The following is a 23,747-nucleotide window of genomic DNA, read 5'->3' on the forward strand; positions in this document are numbered from 1 at the left end:
GAAAAAAAAAATCTGATCAGGAGGGTTCGAATCCCACTCGAGTATGTACGCCCATGATTTTTTATCATGGCTACTACTAAAACACTGATCAATTCAGTGCTTATTTACGTCGATGCAGGGCAATTTGTCAATCAGTTGCAATGAAAGCATCTCGATGGAAGAATTTCATGAATTTGAATCACTATCTTTTTGTTTAACGTAAAATGCCGGTTAGCTCATGCCTGTTTATATCAATTTCACATTTCCGGTCAGTTTGTTTCAGATGCATTCAAATTGTTCTTGTAAAATATTTGAGTTTTTTCCCGTTGATTCGGCGTATCAGTCATCTCTTTATTCAAAGTTGGCTTTGGGTTGGTTTTTTTTATATATTTTGTATGATGTTGCAGTTTTTCTTGTTCTATAAACTTTATAGTCAGACATCATTCAGGGTATCAAGCTATTTCGTCTTAATTCTGGTTAATGAATCGACTGGTGTAAATCTGAGATATTGAAACTCTACAAATCGTAGAGCATCCCAGAAAGATGTCTTAATGCCCATGCTTGCTAAAACAGAAAACAGTTTTGTCCGGTTAGTATAAATGTATTGGAGTACTGTACTGATTTTTTTTTCTTTTTAAATAGCAAACTATCTCGTAAACAGGTAACTCTTTTACTCAAAAGAAATGATCGAGGTAAATGGAAGCTACCTTTACTAGTTATTTGCTCGGTATGACAGCTATATTTAAGTACGAAATATGTGTCGTCTCATGAACTTTCTATTTCTCTAGTGATGACATCAATACATGCAATAGAGAAATGCGTCAAAAAGAGCCAGTCGCATCAAAGCAGGTGTACGTATCAAACTCCTTCCAACGCTACTTTTCTTTTACTTACGTGTGTCGTAAGTGGATTCAAGCCTGATGTTTCTATAATTGTGACCCGCTACAACAAAAAGGTCTTAAAGTCGCGCACGGTCGAAGCCGTGAAAATCGAGTTTGAAGTCAGAGCATTAAAATTGGTCAAAACTTACGATTTTCTGATTTTGATATACTATTGGAGTCTAACATGTCTTCTATCATCTGTCGAAATTTTGAAGCAAAATGATCAAAGGAAAGACCAAAAATTAGCGTTTTTCTGAGCCATGTTTTTTGGCGTTTCAACGAAGCAGAAACTGGTTCGAAAATTTGGATTGAGCGCCACAGATACACTGTAGGTTCCGCCCCTAACAATGACCAGAGTGATCTCATTGGTCAGTTTGCTGCTTGCTGCTAACCGAAGCGTGAAGCTCGCACACTGCCCAGTCGACTGGGGCGTGCGGGCGGGGTGCGCTATATATGCTCAGCCGCTTCTCACATCCTGGTCACTGATTGGTTGGTGAGGAGACCGCCGACGCTGATGTGCTTGAATGAACTCTACGGGGGTTGCTAAAGGGCTTACCTTCTATTGTCCAGAGGTGAAAACTGACTTGCGTGTCCCTTTATCGCGATTGCGTCGAAAGGAAGACTTTTAGGGCGCTTTTCTCGAAACAGTGATTTTCCAGACGTCTCGACATGCTCTCTTTTAAACATCGATATCTCCGCAGCCAATTATTGTTATATGATGTGTCATATATCAATTTAAAGCAGAAAGATTAGGGGATTATATCATGCAATTTTCAAATAATCGACCTTGCCCGACTTTATGATCATTTTGTTGTAGCGGGTCATTTATGGACCGATAAGTCTGGAAAGAGAATAAAATCAGCATCTTAGCGACAGACAACACCATCTGACGACACATACGAGAGGTTCGAGAAAATCAATGTTTCAGCCACACATGGAACAGAGCAAACCTTCCTGTGCATAGCTACCGGTGACTCACTGAATGGAACGTACAATATCGACCAAAGAAATCACTCTTTTGCCTAGGCCTATATCAGGTTATGTGAATAGTTTTCAATATTGTGTTTCTGAATAATAACGAGTAATAATTTATTGTCACAGCTTCTGCCGTCAATACTATAAAACAGTGTTTATGACAAGAAAACGCTTGTCGTTTCGTGTTTCCAGTATCCAGTCTTTTAGTATCTTCTGCCATAACTATCAAGTTAAAAGTACGCATGATTAAAAAAATAGGAACAATAATTCAACAGATGACGGGGAATATAATCTGAGTGGGTACTTTTAAGTTATACTGTAACTATTTCACAACACAATGAAATAATAATTTTAATGTCAAAAGCACTTGTATCTGAAAAACAAAACAAAAGACACGTTAATCAATTTCACCGAGTATAGACAAAGGCCTCTGAAAATGTCATTAATTTTACTCATAACGTCTAAACCGTTTGTACCTATTTAGGAGGCTACTTCTTCAAGCGTGCATTATGACAAAGAAAAATAGTAGATAATATCATAGAGGTATTTATTTATATGTTTGGTGATTTCTTACTCTATCAATCAAGCTGGTAATGAGTGCATTATGTGCCTTTAGAGTGTCTATATCAAATTTCAGGAAAACGTGATAACGTCGGTCTCATCGTCGGATTATTCATTGGAATACCAGCTGCAGTATTCATCATATTTTTCCTTGTTCGAAAGTTTCGGCAAAAATGCAATCAGGAGTACCTACAGCAAAGAGGTGTTTATCTTTCTGTGTGTATTCATAAATTGATTGTTTGTTTGTTTTCTTCATAAAACCACTAAAATGTGTGACGCTCCAACAAAATGAGTCATAAGTCGCACGGGGAGTTTTCCCGTAATGAGCCGAAAATGAAGGGGAAGCACTGCTCGGGTCGAAATTTTTTTATGACGGATTTTGATTCCTTGATGTTTTATCTATTTGTACAGAAAATTTCAGCGTGTAAAAATGAGTGCAAGTGTCCCAAATCACAGTTTTTCTGAGACCATTTTTTTCGGTTACATTTTTTTCGAACGCTCACCTTTGCGTTCCGTTTCGCACCTATATTGTTCTCGCCCGATCGAGACTCCGCCTCCGTTGCTAGGGCGTATGCTAATGAAGCATTGCTCTTGACCCCATTGAAGACAAAACAAAGCATGGTGCGTGCGGCGGCGGCGGCGGCGAGGGCTTTAGAATTACGCAATAACAGTGAGCTGACCAAGGCTATCAATTGCATGACCAGCGAGTTGCGTTTGATACATGCACCACATTTCATGAAGTGGTGATTGATGTGACGCACAAATGGCGCTGAAAATTTTTATTCCAACGACGATCACGCAAAATTTATGATACTTTATCAATGAGCTAAAATGATCACATATCGAACTTGAAACCTCTCTAGTGATGCGTGTGTGTACTCTTACAACGGTTATTGGCCTCATTAATGAATTCATTCAAATGATTATAACTTTCGTTCCCTGGTATGTATGTGACTTGCTGTTTAAAGTTCATCTTTGGAGATATAGTAGGGCCTAAGTTGTCAATTATTCTCGTTTTTATAAAGTCGACAATTCCTGTGATAATTAGCCAAATGTATGTAATGCGTAATATTATTTCCCTGGTTAATAAAAATTATTGCCCTATTTACTTATGATGGTTTGGGCCGTGACGGCGCGGAGAGAAATCGGAAGACAAACATTATTATTATGCCCAAATAGCTCGTGTTCCCTTTGGAGGACATTCTGACTCTTGTCATCTGTGTATTTTTCAGAAGTAAGACCTATTTGAGAAAGTGACGGAAAGCTGTGTCGCTACTCAAAAGTGTGCTTCTTCATTTTTTTTTTATCAGAATGTTTGTAATGATAGCTGTTTGTCGTGTATTACGTGTAGCTGACATGTGAGAGGTCAAGTCTGCAAAGAATTTGGCTAACAGCATTGCGAAGTAGCAGCGCTCTAATTGCCTATTGAATTGTGTATTGTGAGGAATTCGAATGAAAGAACTCGGGCGACACTGTTCACGCCTTTTATCCGAGTAAACCCCGCATCAACGAAGCCTTGAACAATGAAAGGTAAACTTCCTGCTATCAAGGGGTGGATAATCACGCAACCAGTATTCGTTCTTCGCCATTGATAGCAGAATCAGTGACATACTGTAATGGAGCAACAGTGTTGGAGGATCGGCATTATATATGCTAATTTGTAAAATAATTTTTCAGTCCCCTTTTGTGTTGAGAACCACAGTCAGGGACGCTAACTTACTTTATCTCTTACAAGCTATCGTTACTATCTTAAAAAGCGATCGCGGAATCAGTTCTTCTGCGTGACACCATAGGCTTTTATAAAAGCATACCAAACTTAAATTGTTTACCTGTATACACTGGTATAGAAATGGCGGGAATACACACTTATCGCAATAATCCGGATTTGAGAGTGATACACTCTACTATTTTTCTTCATCTTTACCCCGACAAAGACCATGGTAATTCAAAACAAACAAACAAACAAACAAACAAACAAACAAACAAACAAACAAGCAGTTGCATTATATCAGAACGTACAGAATTTTTGTGTTTCATGTATGTATAGGTCATCTCTTGATATATAGTAGGCATTTGTTGTCGTTTTTTATAGCGTTTCCTAATAAATGCCTTTAGCGAAAACCCAACACAACTTTTATCAAGGAGGGAAGGGAACTTAAATTTGAATATAACATAGTTTACAAAAATCAGACATGTAAATAAGGCAATCATATTATACATCCGCATGGCCGATTGTAATCTCTTACTTTGACTATTAAACATGATCGCCTGCATTTACATGCTTTTTCGAATTTCTTGAACTTTGCCTCATTTCCTCTTTTTTTTTAACAATTGCTCGCAATATTTAAAAATCGTAACACAGTCTGCTATCCCACAATATAATGTTCCATTTGATTCGGCACTTTGTTGGTCGGGTGACGCCAAATGTTTGAAACTCGAGCGATGATACATGGCATTTTGTTTGTTGGTTTTCGTCTCATCGCTCAAAAGAATTTTGACTACGATTACAGAGGTATCATCTACAAGACTTAACTGATGGTTTACAGAAGTGATCATCAATTCAGTAAGGATAAGTCAACAAGTCATGAATTCTCTTTACCCATCATGTCTAATCGCACTACGACATTGTTGAGGTAACTGTGCCTTTTAAATTCTCATAGTTCAAACTAATTCTTGACATAATCAAAACAAATATCTTCTTTTATATAATTTCTCAAAATACTCAAAAGATGGCCTAAGTCAAAACTTTCTACAAAGATTGCATACGGCAATCTTTACTGGCCTAAACAAGTTTTCTAGAGCTATCAGTTCCCCCTATGACGATGACTTCGATTGCGTTTTGAACTTGTAACGAACAACTTTCAAAACGGCTATTACCTTTATAGTTCGATTAATGAACAAGTCTTTTGAATTCATAACCAACATTCGTAATCGTAACCATCACAGTAACATAATCCTGTCAATAATAGTTGGAAAATGTAAATGCTATAATGATAGCGCAAAATAATGATTAAGTAACGATTATCTTCATACATTCTAATTCCTAAGTGATGTCGCTACGAAAATGACACATGGATTGACTACTGCTTCAAGCAAATAAAAGTAAAAAGGAATGGGATATACTTCTAACGATAATACCACGCCGTAAAATGCATTCCACTGTATTTGGTAACGTTTGCTTACGTTTCTGTGCGCTTTACGTACGGAAAATAAAAGGCAGATTGATGCTGTTAACATGCTAACGCACAACGCATTAAAATACATCGTGCACAATGTAATGTTTTAGTATACGGTTTGAAACTTTGAATTTGCGAGTCCTTTATAAAGTTATAAGGGTTATTACATTATCAAGCAAAAATTAAAGTATTTAGGGTTTCGGATTTGCTCAGAAGACTAACAATGCTATATACATGTATGACGATCGTTCGCAACAGAGACAATCCGCTTCAATAGAAATACAAAGTAATTCTGTTTCATAAATTGAAAGGGAAACGTAAAGAAGTCAACTTTTTAACTGCATTTAGCTTTCTCACCAATTGAACTTGATTTGATCTGCCATGCATGATATCGCTGTGTACAGTGTGTTCTATTAATTCTATTAAATTATTTAATTGGCGTGCCTGGTTTTTTTTTTTTATTTTTTTATGCAAAATATTACCGGTAAGTATAAATTCATAATGTTTGTACATATGACATGTTCGTTGTTTTGTATTTTCATTTTTATAATATATCACGTGTCCATTATCTGATTTTGACCACGAAAATATGGCGACTGTTTAAATGCGGAGTATGTACTGGAAAACTAATGTCTCCTGCCAGTATAGACAAACTAATTTCTAGTCTATCCCCGCTTGAAATGGAAATAGAAAAAAAAAAAAAAAAAAACGAAGTTCGACTTTCAGCACATTTCAAGCGTTTTGTATAGTGCCTGATACATGTAATGGACACAATTCTTTAGCGCATAAGCAATCACACAACTTTCGGGAATACATGTATGTCTTAATGATTGTATCTCATGGAAGAAAACTCGTCTCCTTGCCTCAATTTTAGCTTCTTCCTTTTGAAGCTTGCGGGAAAGAAATAGTTGAACATCAATCGCAATCATAAAGAGAGACACATCCTTAAAAATAAACACAGGAGTACTGAGACACACTACGAAATAAAAACGGGCCTTTTATCACTATTGACAACGCATGACATTAAAATGCTCTTTTTTTTTGGGGGGGGGGGGTAATACAATTGATTGTTCTGAAGGTTCGTTAATCACACAATGAAATATGGTTCGCTATTAGCTTAGGTTCGTTAACAAGAAAATCAAATGCGGTTCCTTTTCCGGTGGTTCTTTTACCCGAAAGTAATCAAGCAATCATTTTTATTTTAGTAAGGTTTGTGAATACAAAACGAAATGAAGAAGGCCTAAGTATTAATTCCGAATTATCTATCTCAAATGCAGAAAGACTGTAATTGTAAATGTGATGTAAAAACATTAAGCTTAAGCCACAAGTTAATATAATGGTTCTTTATATGCTATGGTATTACAAAAGTGACCGAGAATAAGAAGTATATTTATGATACAATCATATAAACCCAACGTGAAGCTGTCAGGCCTACATCAATCTTTGCTTCTGATACGTATAGTATGTGCAGCATTGGCAAGTGTGATAAGCGATAATTACTGTGGACGCAACGTCTATAAAGGAATGTGCCTAATATGACGGGAATTCAGAATGTTACGACTGTATACAGCTGCAGCAGAACAGACGCGAAAGCAGTCTTTGATGCTCTGCAACATTACGACTTGTGCATAATTTGAGGGTTTTTAATACAGGCAAAGAACACAATCTCAAAAGACGACTATCGTTGATTAACTTCATTGATTTTCTCTACCGATGCTGTCTTTTGAACTCCCGCCTACAATGGATTCACAGGTTCTATTTAGCTATTGGTACTTGCTAAACGTTTCCATTGACAACAACATGAGAGGAGAATGGAAGCGATCAACGCCCTCACTAAAAGACGCTTGTCGTAATACGCATTGCGTGCCCTTTTTCTTTCTACTGTTTCCTATTGTTCGTGAGTTCAAAACTTACGGCAAACTACACCGCAGCCGAAACACAACGCGTACCGACTCATTCATGCGGCGGCAGCGGCACGGACATAGACGCATCGAAGTTTACATTCGGGCTGCCGTATTGGTCAGAATCGTTAATGATAGACCTGTCCTGCGATTGGTTAATTATCTTACACACCCAAGCTATCGCCTTATATGGTAGTGCGTGCGATGGAGCGTAAACGCCGTCGCTAAGCAGGACTGTTGTATTGTTTCGTCCCGTGAAAGAAACAGGTCGTGAGCTCGAACATAGCCTGAACTTTGAAAGCGATTTTCTCCGTTATTTAGAAAATGGACTGACATCATAAGCGTAGTTAATATTCGTTTTTATGATCTATAGGGATGTCGAAATGAGTTGTATCATATATCAGTGTAAAGCTTAGAGTCTGTAGAATTCACATATAGGCATAACTACGATTTCATTTTTTGCGACTTTTGACTCATTCCGACGGAGCGCATCACAAATGGGATGAACTAAGATGGGTATAACATCCTCCACCGTTCGAAAAGCTGCCGAATAGTCGTATTTATAATTATGATAGAAATTGTTTTAATCCACTATTTCTGCAATGTCTGCATAATATTTTCCTGAGAGACTCAGCAATAGAATTTTGTATTGAATTGAATTTGAATTTAAGTTGAAATGAATTGAATCGATTTGAAGAATATGAAGCAATGCGAGCAACTCGCGCTTTCGAGTATTAAAATATGATAAAAAAAAAAATCACTATTCATGCTGTCCAGTATTGGAGGACTCACCAACCGTACAAACAACACTGAATTTTGAAGATGGGAGCAGAAAATGGTACTCCATGCAATGGGCACACTTCAAACTTTGTTGCAGACGACTCAAAGACGTGTCCTCAAAGTACGTGAGTATGAGGTGGGATGTATAAAATTGAAAATATCCAATCCAAAATACTCATGTGGTTACCCCTCGGCAACTAAGTCCTTGTCTCAAAGTTTTATCTCAAAGACATTTTACTTTTGAATAGATTAAACTTTCCCGTGACAAATCAGATTCAGAATCATCTGTTGAAAATATTGTTAATTTTTCGTTGTACATACTTTCTGGTAGTGACGCCAGAAGCTATGCTATGAATTGTTATTATTCAGAACTACAAAAATGATAGCTTTTCACTAACCTGATATTATACCTTTAGGCAAAAGAGTGATTTCTGTCGCCGACGTTCCATTCACCGAGTCACCGGTAGCTGTGCACACGAAGGTTTGCTTTGTCCCGTGATTGGCCGAAACATTGATTTTCTCGAACCGCTCATATGTGTCGTCAGATAGTGTTGTCTGTCTCGAGGCCACGGACTTCCGTCTCTCTCCAGACTTTTCAGCCCACATCATAGAAATGTCAGGCTTGAATCCACTCACGACACACGTAAGCATAACGGAAGTAACGCTGGAGGGAGTTTGGTACGTACATCGGTTTTGACTGGACTGACACTTATTGACGCATTCTTCGATTATATGGCTTGATGCCATCGCTAGGGAAACAAGAAGTTCATAAGACGGCACACAGTTTATACTAAAACTACATGTATATATATATATATATATATATATATATATATGGGTGAAAACGTTGAACGATGTACAATTGGGCAAATCAGGGGTCAAATTAAAAAAAAAAAAAAAAAAAAACGTCAGTCACTGATATAAATATATCTCAGTCAAATGTCATTGATATCAGCTTTCTTGGAAACCCGATTATACTGGGATATCTCCAAGGGTGTTGTTTTTATTCAAGATTAGATAGAAGTGTGACATATTGGCGAACGTCTCTGACTAAAATAAGCATTGTTTTAGTGAAAATTCAAATGAAGGGTAGCCAAACATTCAAATGAATATATTTTCATCTTGTTCATGCTTTTGAAGACTGTGTTAATTTGTTCCTAAAATATTGTTTACCTCCTGTGAAGTTTGCAAAAGCTACTACACACGGAAGTTAGAGTAAAAGTGGAGTAATTGTCATTTAAGCAGAGATTTTTATATTCTTATCTTCACTTTCATCTCATTTGAACAAAACATATAGCAGGGGTCTCATTTGTTTAAATGTTAATGTTCACTAGATACTTATAATGAATTTAGTGCATTTCGTTTGGTCAAATCCCCATGAAAGCCCTTTACAGATGCTGAAAGTAAGCCATGTTTTGATCAGAGACGTTCAGGTTTCACTCATAGACGTTCCTCAGACATAGACAATAAAAACAATGTCCTTTGATCCATAATTACGAGGTTTGTGAACAAACAACATTATTCTTTTATTAAACACATGTTTATCTTTTGTGAACAATTCAGAATGGTAATTTCAACTTGAATTATTTTTCATAATAACCGATTGTAACTACAAACCTCCAAAATTGTAAGAGGAATTTCGATTTCTACACCAAAAATCAACAACAAACCTGTCTTTGTTATATTATTCATATCTTACAACACTTTTGAATGACAGACAAATAAAAATGACATGAAATACTTGCAATTTTGACTACCTTACCTGAAGTATTTGTTTATATCAGAGACATTTGCTTTTCCATCAGGGACGTTTCGGCTGTAAGTTATCACTAGAATTAAACACCAAACTCCCTATTTTAAAAGATGCTCGTAACTCAACATTCCACATTCATTGAGAAATCATTTACCGAGGTATATGTCAAGAATTGTTTTTGTTTATGATGACCACTACTTTGTATTTCACCTTCCGGTGCATGCGAAGGTGTGCCCACATGCTATCAATATTGTATATGTTTTCTTTCAAATGTAGTCCAAATCTATAACAAAGGTAAACACGAATTTACTAATATTATCTTAATTTGACCACTATACCTCAAATATGATTGTATGTGTATGTCAGGCCAGTTCGGATTTTTATTAGGGACCGTACCTGGGCCACTGTTATGATGTCGTCTCAGAAAGCTGTAATTAACCTATGCTCATCCTAGAAGCATCAAATTCCGCTGTGCTTTTTTGTATACTATGGCAGATATAGATTGTAAACGCCAAACTCAAAAAATATCAACGGTGTGGTACAGCAAACGTTTGACCAAAAATGAACTGAAAACCTCTTTCAAGAGGTTGACAGTGATAACATTACAATAGTTATTGTATCACATTTTACCTGTCACATCGCTAAGGGATTGTCAATCCTTCTTTCTACTCGAAGGCGATACATAAGTATAGTGTTGTAGAGGAAACTAAGTAAAGTTGCATTCTTAATAGACATTTTCTTGTTTCATCATAGATGTTAGTATTTTTCCTTTTCTCATGTATTTGGCTTACAAACCTCAAAAATAATACCACAAGAACATCTCACCTTACTTCTAAGAGAAAAGGAGTCATTACAGGGGCAATTCAGCCCAAATATGAGCTAGCCGCTGATAAGAAAGAATATAATCTTACGGGCTCAAAAAAAAAAAAAATGAAGTTATGACGTATTGAAGTTTCGCTCATTTTTCAGGAAACAGTTTTTGAACGGTCATTATGAATATGCTAATGGCAAATTGAGCTTGTCATTCCCTCACAACTTGCCATAATGTTTGCACTTAAACTTTTGAAATTTGAAGTTTTTCATTCAAACATAATTATGCCCGAGGCTTTAATCCGGGTATATCTAACTGATTACTATTCTGAAGGTAATCAACCAGGAATAGCATCATGTTTCAGATTTCAAAGAAAGAAAAATTGAATGTTCGTTATTTCTTGTACACGATCAATGGAAAACTTTGAAGTTATGATATGGTTAGCTCCCTCATTTGCATATTCTGATCAACTGTACGAGAACTTGTTTGCTGAAATTAGCAAAACTTCAAAAAGGCAGTTAATTAAGGTTGCAATTAGGCACAATTAAGGGTGCAAGTATGCACCGCAGGTGTACTGCTATTGTTACAAATTAGGTGCAAATTTGAACATTTATTTCTTAGCGTGTAAGCCTCAGATTTTACAGCCTCAAAAGCAAACGTAGTGATGTGCATTAAAAACAGAGTCCGCATTATAACATTGAATTGTATTTCCCCTGCACTTGGTATTACATGTCCTCAATCAGTGCATGGTACCGACTGCGTCGCTTGCTACCTGAAACAGGGGTTGGGATAGTCATTATTTTGTAAACAGATGGCACCTCCAAAATGTCCGTCTGGTCTTGCCAGTACCACGGCCGTGGTCTGGAACTTGTAGGCTCCATGAACATGACTGAGCCTAAAGATCCTGAGTAGGACGAAATTCTAATATTCGGAGCATTTAAAATCCATCCGGTCTTCCCATCTTGCTGTAAGAAAAAGAAGATAGAGTTAAAATGATACTAAAATATATTTATCATGCACTGGAAGAACAATGTACGCACAAATGAACGTCTCTGATCAAAATTATAAAATCAACGTTGTTTTTAGATTGCGTAAATTACCTAGAACGATGTATGTATACGAGGGCCATATACTCTGGAATAATGAAAGATCTACTCCTTATTGTAGTAGTTGAAAATGTGTAAAACGTTCAATGTAACGTCTCTGACGTAAACATCTTTGCTTATCAGTACTTAATGGGTTTGATTTTTACAAGATATTGGCATTATATTTGGATTGAGGAACCTATGTGCTACAAACATAGGCACCAATTCGCCATGGTGGGTCATTGATATTGGTTTGAGAGCAGATCCTATTTGTTCAGAGAACGTCTCTGACCTAAACCTGTTTTTCTTACATTTCTGCCTCTCTCACAAAAAATATGTAAACTAAAGTGACTACTACATAATAATCATAGACTATTGACCTATTACTAGTCATAAAACATATTTTCTGTCCTTGCAATGTGTTTACACTTGCTCAATCAACAGAAAATCTTTCAGGAAGCTTCATTTTTGTTAATATTACAACACGCCAGTGTTAACTTGGTTCTACTTGTTCCTATAATAACTGAGCCCATCCAGACATAAATTTACTTTAATGTTCTCATAATGTGTATAGTGGATGTCTTTATTTCATGAAACAGTAATTTTCAGAGACGTTTTTCATTTTGCTCAGAGACGTGCGGTCTTTGATTTTCGTGCAGATTCTTACATATTTGCTGTCTATCCTTTTTTAATTTACCTCTAATCCAAAGATTACATTCATAATTTCACAAATGATACTGATTGGCAAATCTAGGGAATGATAATTCTAATAAATCGGCACAAACACCAGGAAAGGTTTTGTTATTACTCACATTTTCAAGATTTGTGGGCATATTTGTCGTTGAACTGTGCTGACTCGATTCCAGGATGGCTCGTCAGTGCGTAAAATAAGCACGCATATAAAATATCATGCAGCGCGAAAGTGTCAGATGAGGGAATATCCCTTCAGAGACTTTCAATCAGGGACATTCGTTTTGATCAGAGACATTCACCAATTCGGGTTTTCAACCAGAACTCACTTTTGTGGACGGTATGCTACTAAAGTTGCCAATCATCATACTCGACTGGCTCACACTGACATACTGATAACCACTTTTTATCTCAAGCATAATCCACTTTCATTAATGTAGCCATTAAACAACTGAACATCTCTGATGGTTATTCAGTATAATTTTCTTTAATGAGCCACCACACGATTATTTCACACAGCTCACTCACAAAATTTTGATGGAATGGTAGAATTGATAAGACGCTAAATAAATATGGCCTTACATGTTTTCATAGTCATCCTGAATCTTTGGCGTCATGGAAAACATAATTCATTCAGAGACGTTCTTTTTCAGACATAAGTGAATTCAACGTTTCCTGATAAGATAAACGATACACACGTTGATGGCAGAAGTACTTGATTAAATAGTTGAAGTGTGTGGGCTTACTCACAAGGAAAAACAAAGCTGTAGAATTGCATTAGAACAAAAATTAAGACGTGTGATTCTGGGATTTTTTCCCAAAATATGTATTTTTGTCATTTTTTTTTCAGTTTGAAAGCATTATTTTTTTAAGAAAATGCTGTAAGAACACTACAAAGTATATATTTTCTGAAAGGTACAACCCTCCCCTACCAAATGATACCTAAAACCATGAAAAACACCCCCAGGTGACAATTTTACAAGGGTTTGAATATCGAAAAGCCCGAAAATGGCCAATTGTACATCGTTCAACGTTTTCACCCATATATATATATATATATATATATATATATATATATGTATACATATATATATATATATATGGAGAGAGAGAGATATTACATACATATATATAGAATTATGTATATTTATATCATATTATTATTATGTTACATATTTCTACATAGTAAATATTTAATGCAGTTTCTAAATCTCTTTCGTGAAAAGACAGTTACATAACTGCCGTATGGTTTGGCATTTTACAAATACGGCTTGAATGTCAAAAAAGCATATGACGTCTATGTAGTATCCCATATTTCATGTCATGACCTTCCTAGCTATTTAGTTTTTATACTTGCAAAATTCTATTTCTGTTTTTGCCATCTTCTTAACAGAGTTATTATGAGATTTCCTTCTTATATTGGCTTAATGTATCATGATGTCGGTCAATGAATGTTCTATGCATGCTTCAAATGCGGTGATATTGTATTTTATCGTATAGGCCCCCACACTCTCGTGTATATACACGCGTACTGCAAGTGCATCTAAAACAAAATACTATAACACATTACTCTTGCAAAGGAAAGCTATTGCATAGTTAGTGGCAATGATGGCTTTTGCGAGCAAAGACATTTCTCCTTCGCAGAACTGAAGATATTAAATGCAACTTATAACTACTGATATTAACATTATTCTTGTTAATATAGTTTTATCTTGTTTATACAGTGAACAATGAATTGTTATATTTCATGACACTGTTTTAGCTTAATTAAGACGTTCTTCTGTTCATTACTAGACGGAAATCTAATTATCACTTACACACACTACACCGTAACCACAACTGCAAGCCCTAATATGGAATTTAATTAGACATTATACCATCCGCACATATCAAATTCTCTTCCTTTAAATATCACGATGCTCTATTCCGTATACTCATTAAAGAAAATTGTGAAAAGTTCGTTCCTTGTAAGTATTTTTTTTTTTTTTTTTTTTTTTACAAATTTATTTATTTCCTCTTCATTATGCAACATAACATACAAAATCATATTACAAATCATGTTTTGTTTAACAAATTACCAACAACAACAACAACAACAAAAGATGGGTATCAAACTCTTCAACAATTGAACAATATCCTAAAGATACAGTCAGCTTTCGTTACAATAAACTCCTTGGGCCCAGCGAAACCATCGTGATCTTGTCACTTTTGAAATCTTGCCATATCCAGGGCACAAATACCTCTGAATAGGAAAATTTTCAAACCCTGGGCCCCCCAAAAAAACTACCCCATCACGTCGGGGTTCTGCCATATGGATATTCTTTATAGCGAGAGTCGACTGTATGTTCTTCTACAATGACCTAAAAAATATGTTCTACAGGGGACCATTTCTTATAATGAAAATTTAGTTTGTTTGTTCGTTTTGCAATGTTGGATTCTATATGTCGGATGTTAACAATAAATGCTGTCAATCCATGAAATTTCACACCTGTATCTTTGCATCTCTGAATATATATGTACCTTTTGTATAACAATATTAAGTGATTCAATAAATTCCTGTGGGGCCCTTTCCAGTCTTTGATGAATCCAAACATTACTCTAATTCTTGTACAATCCTCTAATTTGACATGAAAGATCGTACCAATTTCATCCACAAATTTTTGAAGTAATTCTTTGGCAGCTTTACAATCAAAAAACAAATGTACAGGGGTCTCAGCACATGACTTACAAAGCGTACACAACTCTGATTCTGATATTTTCATCTTAAACAATCTTTCATTTGTGTAAAGTATATTATGCGACAACTTGAACTGAAATTCTCTCAATTTTACTTCAATTGTACATGTAAATGGCAACATATATATTTGTGTCCAATCTTCTGGTTGAATTCCATACTTGCCAGCAAAAACTGTTTCGCAAACAGGTCTTGATTTAATCTCTTTTAAAAATTCCTCATATATTGGTTTTGATTTTACATCTTGTAACTGTGAGATAATAAGATCCTTTTGTTTATGCGCCACTTCTTCTTTGCAAAACATCTCCAATAAGAGTGTATTGAAGGAACATTTCGAGTATTTTTTAACAGAGTATACAATTGCCATATACATCATATTATATTTGCTTGGCATTCCTTTCCTTAACCAAAATTCAAAATCAATGAGCCGTCCATCAATACTAAATATTTGATATATATAACATAAACCTGCTTCAAAAAACGGTCTGCAGAATATTGAGTGCTTATCAATCAAAATATTCTGGTTATTCCATACTGGTTGTTGTAGGATGTCTGCTTGGCTATTTTCATCACCAATAAAATCCTCATGTATGTTTGTCTTTAACCATATTCGTAGAATATTCTCATAAAATGGAGGGATACCCCTCTTATCAATAGTTTCAAGGGAATAATTACTTTGGAACACTAGAATTCCACCAAGCCTTTTTAAGAAATAATCTCCCAATAGCACCCATTGATGGTTACGATTTCCATAATATCTTTTAACCCACTTAATTAACTGCGTATCAATCATACATTGTAAATTGGGGAATTTGAGACCACCCTCAGCATATTGTGCATACATAGTTGACCTTGAAATCTTATCTGGGCCATTCCATAAAAAGGAAAACATTAACTTCTCTACTTCTTTCACAAAATCTTGAGGAATTTCAACGTTTGACATCAAATAAATTATCTTAGACATAATAAATGTTTTCAAAATTTGAATTTTACCAATTAACGTTAAATTACGATTTTTCCATATAGAAAATGTTCTCTTAATCTCACCCAATCGATCTTCAAAGTTTCTTCGGATTGCTTCTTTTTTGTCATATGAAAACCAAATTCCAAGAATTCTAAGACCATTGTCTGACCACTTTATCATCTGTGGCTTTTCTTTCGATAGTCTATCATTTCCTATCCACATTCCTTCTGATTTGCTTCGGTTGAGGCAAAGGCCTGATATATCAGAAAATTCTTGAAAGCTTTCTAATAATACTGATAATGATTCTGTATCCTTACAAAAACATGTTATATCATCAGCGTAAGCTGTATATTTAATCTGTTTTCCGAGCATCTCCATTCCAATGATTTTTGGATTATTTAACATTCTCATTAAATATATCTCGAGCCCTAATATGAATAAAAGGGGGGCAAGGGGGTCGCCTTGGCGAACACCCCTTCCAATTTCAAAATAACCAGTGGTAAAGCCATTTATCAATACACAGCTATTTATACCTGCATGCAATGTTCTCACCCATTGTATCATTGACGGACCAAAATTAAGACATTCTAAACACTGTAGTAAATACCTATGACTGAGTGAATCAAATGCTTTGGTAAGATCTAATGCTAACACAATTCCAGATACATTGTTGGCATCTGCATAGAACATTAAGTCTGAAATCAATCTTATACCTTCACCTATATATCTGTCTTTAATAAATGCTGTTTGCTGATGATTTATCAAATTACCAATGATTTTGGACATACGTTTCGCTAGACATTTAGAAAGTATCTTTGCATCCACATTTATTAAGGTGATTGGTCGCCAATTACCCAATAATCTCTTATCTTTATTGGATTTAGGAATCAATTTAATTATTCCTTGCCTCTGTGACACTGACATACTTCCTTTTTCAAAAGCATGGTTAAATGATCCTATTAGTTCTTTAGAAATCAAAGACCAAAATGTCTCATAAAATTCCACCGATAAGCCATCATTACCAGGTGTTTTATTTTTTGACATCCCAAGGAGGACTTCCCTTGCCTCTTCATGTGTTATCAGACCTTCACAAGAGGCCTTTTCATCTTCCGTGAGGTGTTTTAAGCAGGAACTTTTTATGTAATCATAACTCACTTTGTCAGACACTGTATCCCTATTTTCAAACTGTTTACCAAACGATTTCATCACAAAATTTCGTATATGATGGGGATGTTCAAGAAGTTCCTCACCTGTATCTAATACATCTATGTTTGTACTCTGTGCTTGTGTCTTTTTCAATGATAAAAAATATTTTGTACTCTTCTCTCCTTTCTCGTACCAGGTACATCTTGAACGTAATATGGCCCCCTCTGCTAAATAGTTGTACATGCAGTTAAGTTCCTGTTCAATTTTCTCTTTCTTTTCCCATTTTTGCTCATTCATTTCTGTCGGGTCCATGTCATTTATTATTTTCAATTCTTGTTCTAATTCTTTTCTTCTAATTTCTTTTATATTTTTCTTCCTTTTAGAAAATGTGATTGTAAATTCTCGTATTTTGAATTTTAACCAATCCCATAATTTTCCTTTATCATTTTTATCTTCCCATTCATTTACCCACATCTCATAATGTCCCTTTAAATTTTCAACATACTCGACATCATTAAGTAAGCTGTTATTAAACTTCCAATAAGATGGGCCCACAGTGTACTCTTTAATTCTCAGATGTAAATTCACAAAGTCATGATCTGACAAAACACAGGGGACCATATCACAATCTGTCACCATATTTTGTACAGACTCATGGATTAACCAGAAATCCAGTCTTGACTGAACACAAGGATTGGAGCGTCTCCAAGTAAATCGTCTTAATAACGGGTTCTTGTCTCTCCAGATATCTATTACATGGTAAACGTTTTTAATATTTTCTATTATTTCACAAGAGTGCTTCCAAGTGGACTTCATATTACCGCCCTCTCGGTCCAATGCCAAATTTTGAATGAAATTAAAATCTCCCCCTATTAATATTGTCTGTTCCGCATCATAATATTCTTGTATAGTCAAGTCTACAGCTTTAAAAAAATGCATGTGGTCTTTTTCATTATTTGGTGCATATACATTACATATCATAAATTTTTTTCCATATACTTCCATTTTAACCAGCAAAAATCTCCCGTTAGAATCTTTCACTGTCTCTGTCAATTTTATATGTGGGGTTTTCCGAAATATGATACACACTCCCCTACTAGAGGAGGTTCCATGACTGAATACAATATCGGCTCTTAATTGGTTCTTCCATAAATTTTCATCCTTATCAGTCGAATGGGTTTCCTGTAATAAAATAATATCCTTTTTTAATTTGGATAAAAAACAAAAGTATTTTTTCCTGGCTTTAAAGTCCCCTAACCCATTAACATTATGGGTCATTAACTTCAGATCCATATACATATTTCACAAGTAGGTAACCTTGAAAATTCTTATGACCCACCATGATCAGGACAAAACAGACAACAAAACATTGGCAATGAAAAAAACACACATACAATTTGCATGAAATCGAGTAAAACATGATCACAAGGAATCCAAGTGCCCCTGGGCATCTTCACAGTTATTTTTTCCTCAGGTTGGCAAAAACAAATGATTTTCCCTACCACTTAATCACATGAATAGTGTATCTTGTCTTCGGAGATATCAACTGTTAATATACTGCTGGCATGACAGGGTGCTGACTGCTGAGCTATGGCAGTCGTGTCAAGAGCTTTTCAAAGTATGTCGTATTTTGTTAGACCATTGTCTACTGTGCAAAAGCAAACTGCCAATAACCATTCTATCTTGTGGTGTGCTGCTTGTACTCCACTTCTTTTCCGCTCTCAGTCTCCCTGTAAAACAATCGCGCCGGATATTTGAAGTACACCTTTCGCTTTGGGTCCTCCTCTTTCAGCTTTCGTTTCAGTGGCAGCAATTTCCTCCTGCTTTCTCGCACTTCCACCGGCAGCATCTCATCGACAAATATCTGGTGATCCTTTCCGTTGTGCTGAAAAGGCCTCTCCTTCAAATATCTGCGGGCACTGCTGATCACTGTTTGTCTGGTTGTGTATCTACTGAAAGCTACCACAACTGGGCGAGGAGGACCGGGTTTTGGCCTGATGCGGCCTGTGCGATGAGCTCTTTCAATGCTCACTTCACCTTCCATTTGCATATTTGACTTGGCAAATTCTTTGATCAATTGCTCACACTTCCCAGTGTTTTCAGCACCTTCGGGAAATCCGTAAAACACAGCCGTATTCCTCATCTCTCTCGCAGTGAGGTCAACAAGACGCTCTCTCAATTTCATATTCTCCTTTTCTTGCTTGTTTACTTGGTCCTGTAACTGTTTGATATCAAAACGGCACGACTCTTGCTCCTCTTTCAAGTTACTGATTTCTTTCTCATTTGTTTCAATCTTACCAAGAGCTGTGTCCAACCTGGATGTGAGATTGGAGTTCATTTCGTCTATCTTGTGGATAAGGGTCGCGAGTAGTTCATCTGTGGTTGACTTCTCCCCGTCTACTCGTCGTTTTTTCTCAAGCGAGGAGCGTGGAGGTGATTCCGCCGACGCGCCCGGGCTGGTTCCCTCCAGATCTCGGTGAAGTGGATTCACTACCGTGTGCACTGCAGAGTCAGTTAAGCCGTGTGCATTATCACTGTCACTGTGCTCTTGCGTAGCCTTCTCCGTAGTAGCGTCGCTAAAATCCATCTTAGGGTCAGAATCCTCCTTTTCCTTGAAATAATGGGAGATTGTAACGACTCCTTGGTCTAAGATCCTTTTTCTCGATGTCATTTTGACTTTTCAAACTGTAATAGGCGAAATGAGCTGCAATTTTATTTCCTCCTAATGCCTCCGTACCACTCAGGCACGTCCTAACCGCACAGCGCCATCTTGGATTCCTCCTTGTAAGTATTAATGTTAGCTGGGCATGTCACGAAACATGCTCCAAAACAGAAGCCCCGAAGTTGTGATTCCATTGAGACAGTTTCATAAGGAGTATGATAGTCCGTGATATATACACCGAGAACTCACAATTTAACTTATGTACACAAAAAAAAACAACATCTTACCTCCTACCCTTCTCTCTTGCAAATACGCGTATCTGTGTATTAGACAATGTTAGGGCACAATCTTACTACTAACAGCCTCGATCAAATATCCCGCATGTACTTTCATTATTTTAAAGTAATATAATGTATATTTACATTTGAACATAGGGCTGGAAATACATCCAGCATCGTTTCGCTTGTTTCTCATTGTTTTATATGGTTACAATTTGTTATCCCGATTTCTGTAGGTTCGTTATTCCAAAGGTGCGTAATCCCGAAAATCGTTAGTTAATTTATTCGAAGACAATATAAGATTCTTTATTTCGAAGGTACGTCAGTCACTGTTTTCTTCTTTGTGTGTGTGTGTGTGTGTGTGTTTGCGCGTGCGCGCATGTGTGTGTGTGTGCGTGTGTGTGTGTTTTCATTTTCGGACCAACCAATGTTAACGAACATTATTCAATTTCAACATCTATCGTGTCTATAGGTATACGGTATTCCGGAATAATAACACCAAACTTAGGAACAACGAACATTACCGTTTTCTGTTGTATTTATAGTAAAATTAATACTCCTTCAGAGCAAATTCTGTTTTACATTCTGATAAGATATCATACAATGTTACAGTGGCTATGGGAATGTCAGTCATATTTTGTTTTCTTTCGCTACTTATTTCGAAGGCTCTATACTTAGTATAGGTCCACTAAGTCAAAAAAACAAAAACAAAATGAAGTTCCAATCAAAAGTAGCAATTTGGGGAATTGACCGAACCATGCCACTACAAGAATATTGGAGTAAAGTATTATAGTGAAGTGAATGTCACAGCCGGTGAAAGCGTGTGATTGCTTGTTGGTCCAGTGTGACTCCTTGAATACAGGACTCAGACAAAGTAAGCACAAAACACCATAATTCCGGAAATTATGAGCTTTATTTCCGGTCTTTCAATTTAGATACAAATAAGATGGTGGTACAAGAAACAAAACAACAGACACGTCACATACGCCCATGCACACAGTTCAGTCAACGCTTATCATGACACCTCAAATCTCACTCTGACGACGTAATGCTTGAACGCCGGCTTCATATCAATCTCCTAACTATTCATAGCATAGAGAAAACTTAACAAATATTTCGCAATATGGCCATGAATATTGCCTAAAATTTACTCCGGTTACAGATATGGTTTTGCATAAGCTTCTTTAATTAAACTCAACACTTGCGATAACTCGTCAGTTTATACTACCTGTGCGCACAGTCTACAATTAGGGGTTTGAATATTAACAGTCCAAAGTGTTCCTTTCCGGATAAACAAAACCTGGTATTGTCATGCTGAAGTTGTCTCCGTGATCGTCGAAGTCGAACGCGAAACAGTTCGCTGCGAAGACGGAGTGCAAGTCCTCGTCGAAGGGACGGTTTCCAACTGGATGTGTAGTACACGGCGGGTTCCTTCCTTGTCCGAAGTGGCCCGAACACATTCTCACGAGCTGGGGTTATCTTTGCACGGCGTGCACGTGTTGTCTACGTACACCCGAATGACCCAAGTTAACGCCATAGTTTGGTGGCTAAAAACTGCCGGTATCCGACCTCATATCGTCTGCTCAAGCCTTTTCCAGCAGACCCTGCAGTCTAACTGCTGCCCCTGCAACTGCTGCATAGCCACTGAGGTTGCTTCTATGAAGCCAGTATGACATGTGGTTGTATTGCCCCTATGTATTAAATCAACTTGCATTGTTCTGTGCAAACACCTGTAGCTTCCCCAGCACAGTGCTGCTCCACACTGGCAGCCAGACACTGTATGATTTCAGCAATGTATTGTTGCTAGGCCAGATTTCTATACACAGGAATGTTCTGTCCAGGTGTTCATAACTCCCTTTTGTCTGTCGGTAGTAGCCCAGATTCTTGAGTAGGGCGTAACAATAGCAATAGGAAAATCAGGGGAGAAATGACTTGTAACATGATCCCCCATTTCTAGAAAATATTTCATATTTTCTCACAACATTACAAGCATTTATCCTACCAACAGCCTCTATAAACTCAGACTAATGGCAACATGTAAACATCAACATCAATGAACCTCAACACATATATTAAGTTGCCATGGTTACGTTTCGATTCTGTTTCAACTTTTCACCGATCGTGTCTTCTTTGGACAGAATCATATTGCATCCTATCTGGGTACATGGGTAAATGATAAAAAAAAAATAATAAATCGACTTCATCCTTATAGCCTACTTGGCTACTCTACTGAGAAAATCAGCTCCGACATTCTCTGAGCCAGGAATTGCTTCAATTCTGAACCGAAATGGTTGAAGGGCCAACGCCCACCTCATCACTCGGCTATTCGTACACTTGGCCTGATTGATGTAGGCAAGTGGGCGGTGGTCAGTCTCAATTGTGAACTCGTTACCTTCTAGGTACACTTGGAATTTGCTAATTCCCCATACTAGAGCTAGGCATTCCCTCTCTATGGTAGAATAAGCTTGTTCACGGGGCAGTAGCGTCCTACTGCCATAGGCTATGGGGAACTTCTCATCATTGTGTTCTTGCAGTAAAACTGCGCCTATTCCCGTCGAAGATGCGTCAGTACGCAGAATGAACGGTTCGGCTAGGTCTGGGAGACTAAGGATAGGGGCGGTACTAAGGCATGCCTTAAGCTTCTGGAAGGCTTCTTCCTCTCGCTCACTCCATGTAAGCTGCCTTGGTGTGCGGTTCTTAGTCAAATCGGTCAACGGGGCTGCAATGGACGCAAAGGCGGGGATAAACTTGCGATAGTAACTCGCAAGCCCAATGAAGGAGCGCATCTCCTTCTTGGTCTCAGGCCTAGGGGCGGTGAGAATTTTCTCTACCTTGTCCTGTTGGGGCTTCAACTTGGCCTCCTGTACTACATGGCCTAGGAATTCTACCTGTGTGCATCCTACTTGGCATTTGCTTGGCCTAGCCGTTAGTCCTGCTGACCTAAGTCGTACGAAGAGTTCATGTAGAACTCGCATGTGCTCTTCCCATGTAGGGGTATGGATGAGTACATCATCTAGATAGTTGTGAACATGAGGCAGTCCTCGCAACAGTGTCCTCATAACCCTACTGAACGTAGCGGGCGCATTATACGAGCCCAAAGGGCATGACACGAAATTGATAGAGCCCGCTAGGACTCCGGAATGCAGTCTTCTCTTTAGCGTCTTGGGACAGTGGTATCTGCCAATACCCTTTATATAGATCCAGTTTAGAGAAGAACATAGAACCTGACAGATTAGCGAAAATCTCATCTGGGTTGGGTAATGGTTCAGCGTCAAACACAGTAATGCGGTTTAGTTGACGAAAATCAATACAAAACCGATTGCTTCCGTCAGACTTTCTCACTATGACTATGGGGGATGAATAGGGGGAAT

The 23,747-nt window shown here is 37.2% G+C and overlaps 1 protein-coding gene across 1 annotated transcript; it reads right to left on the minus strand.

The window, feature by feature from the left end:
* Positions 1–19,114: 19,114 nt before the first annotated feature.
* Positions 19,115–20,107, minus strand: LOC140245708 (uncharacterized). Its single transcript, XM_072325244.1, has one exon. It carries the CDS (start codon positions 20,105–20,107, stop codon positions 19,115–19,117), a length of 993 nt encoding a protein of 330 aa, XP_072181345.1.
* Positions 20,108–23,747: the final 3,640 nt, after the last annotated feature.

This window comes from Diadema setosum, unplaced genomic scaffold (assembly GCF_964275005.1).
Source record: "Diadema setosum unplaced genomic scaffold, eeDiaSeto1 scaffold_24, whole genome shotgun sequence".
NCBI classification, from domain to species: domain Eukaryota; kingdom Metazoa; phylum Echinodermata; class Echinoidea; order Diadematoida; family Diadematidae; genus Diadema; species Diadema setosum.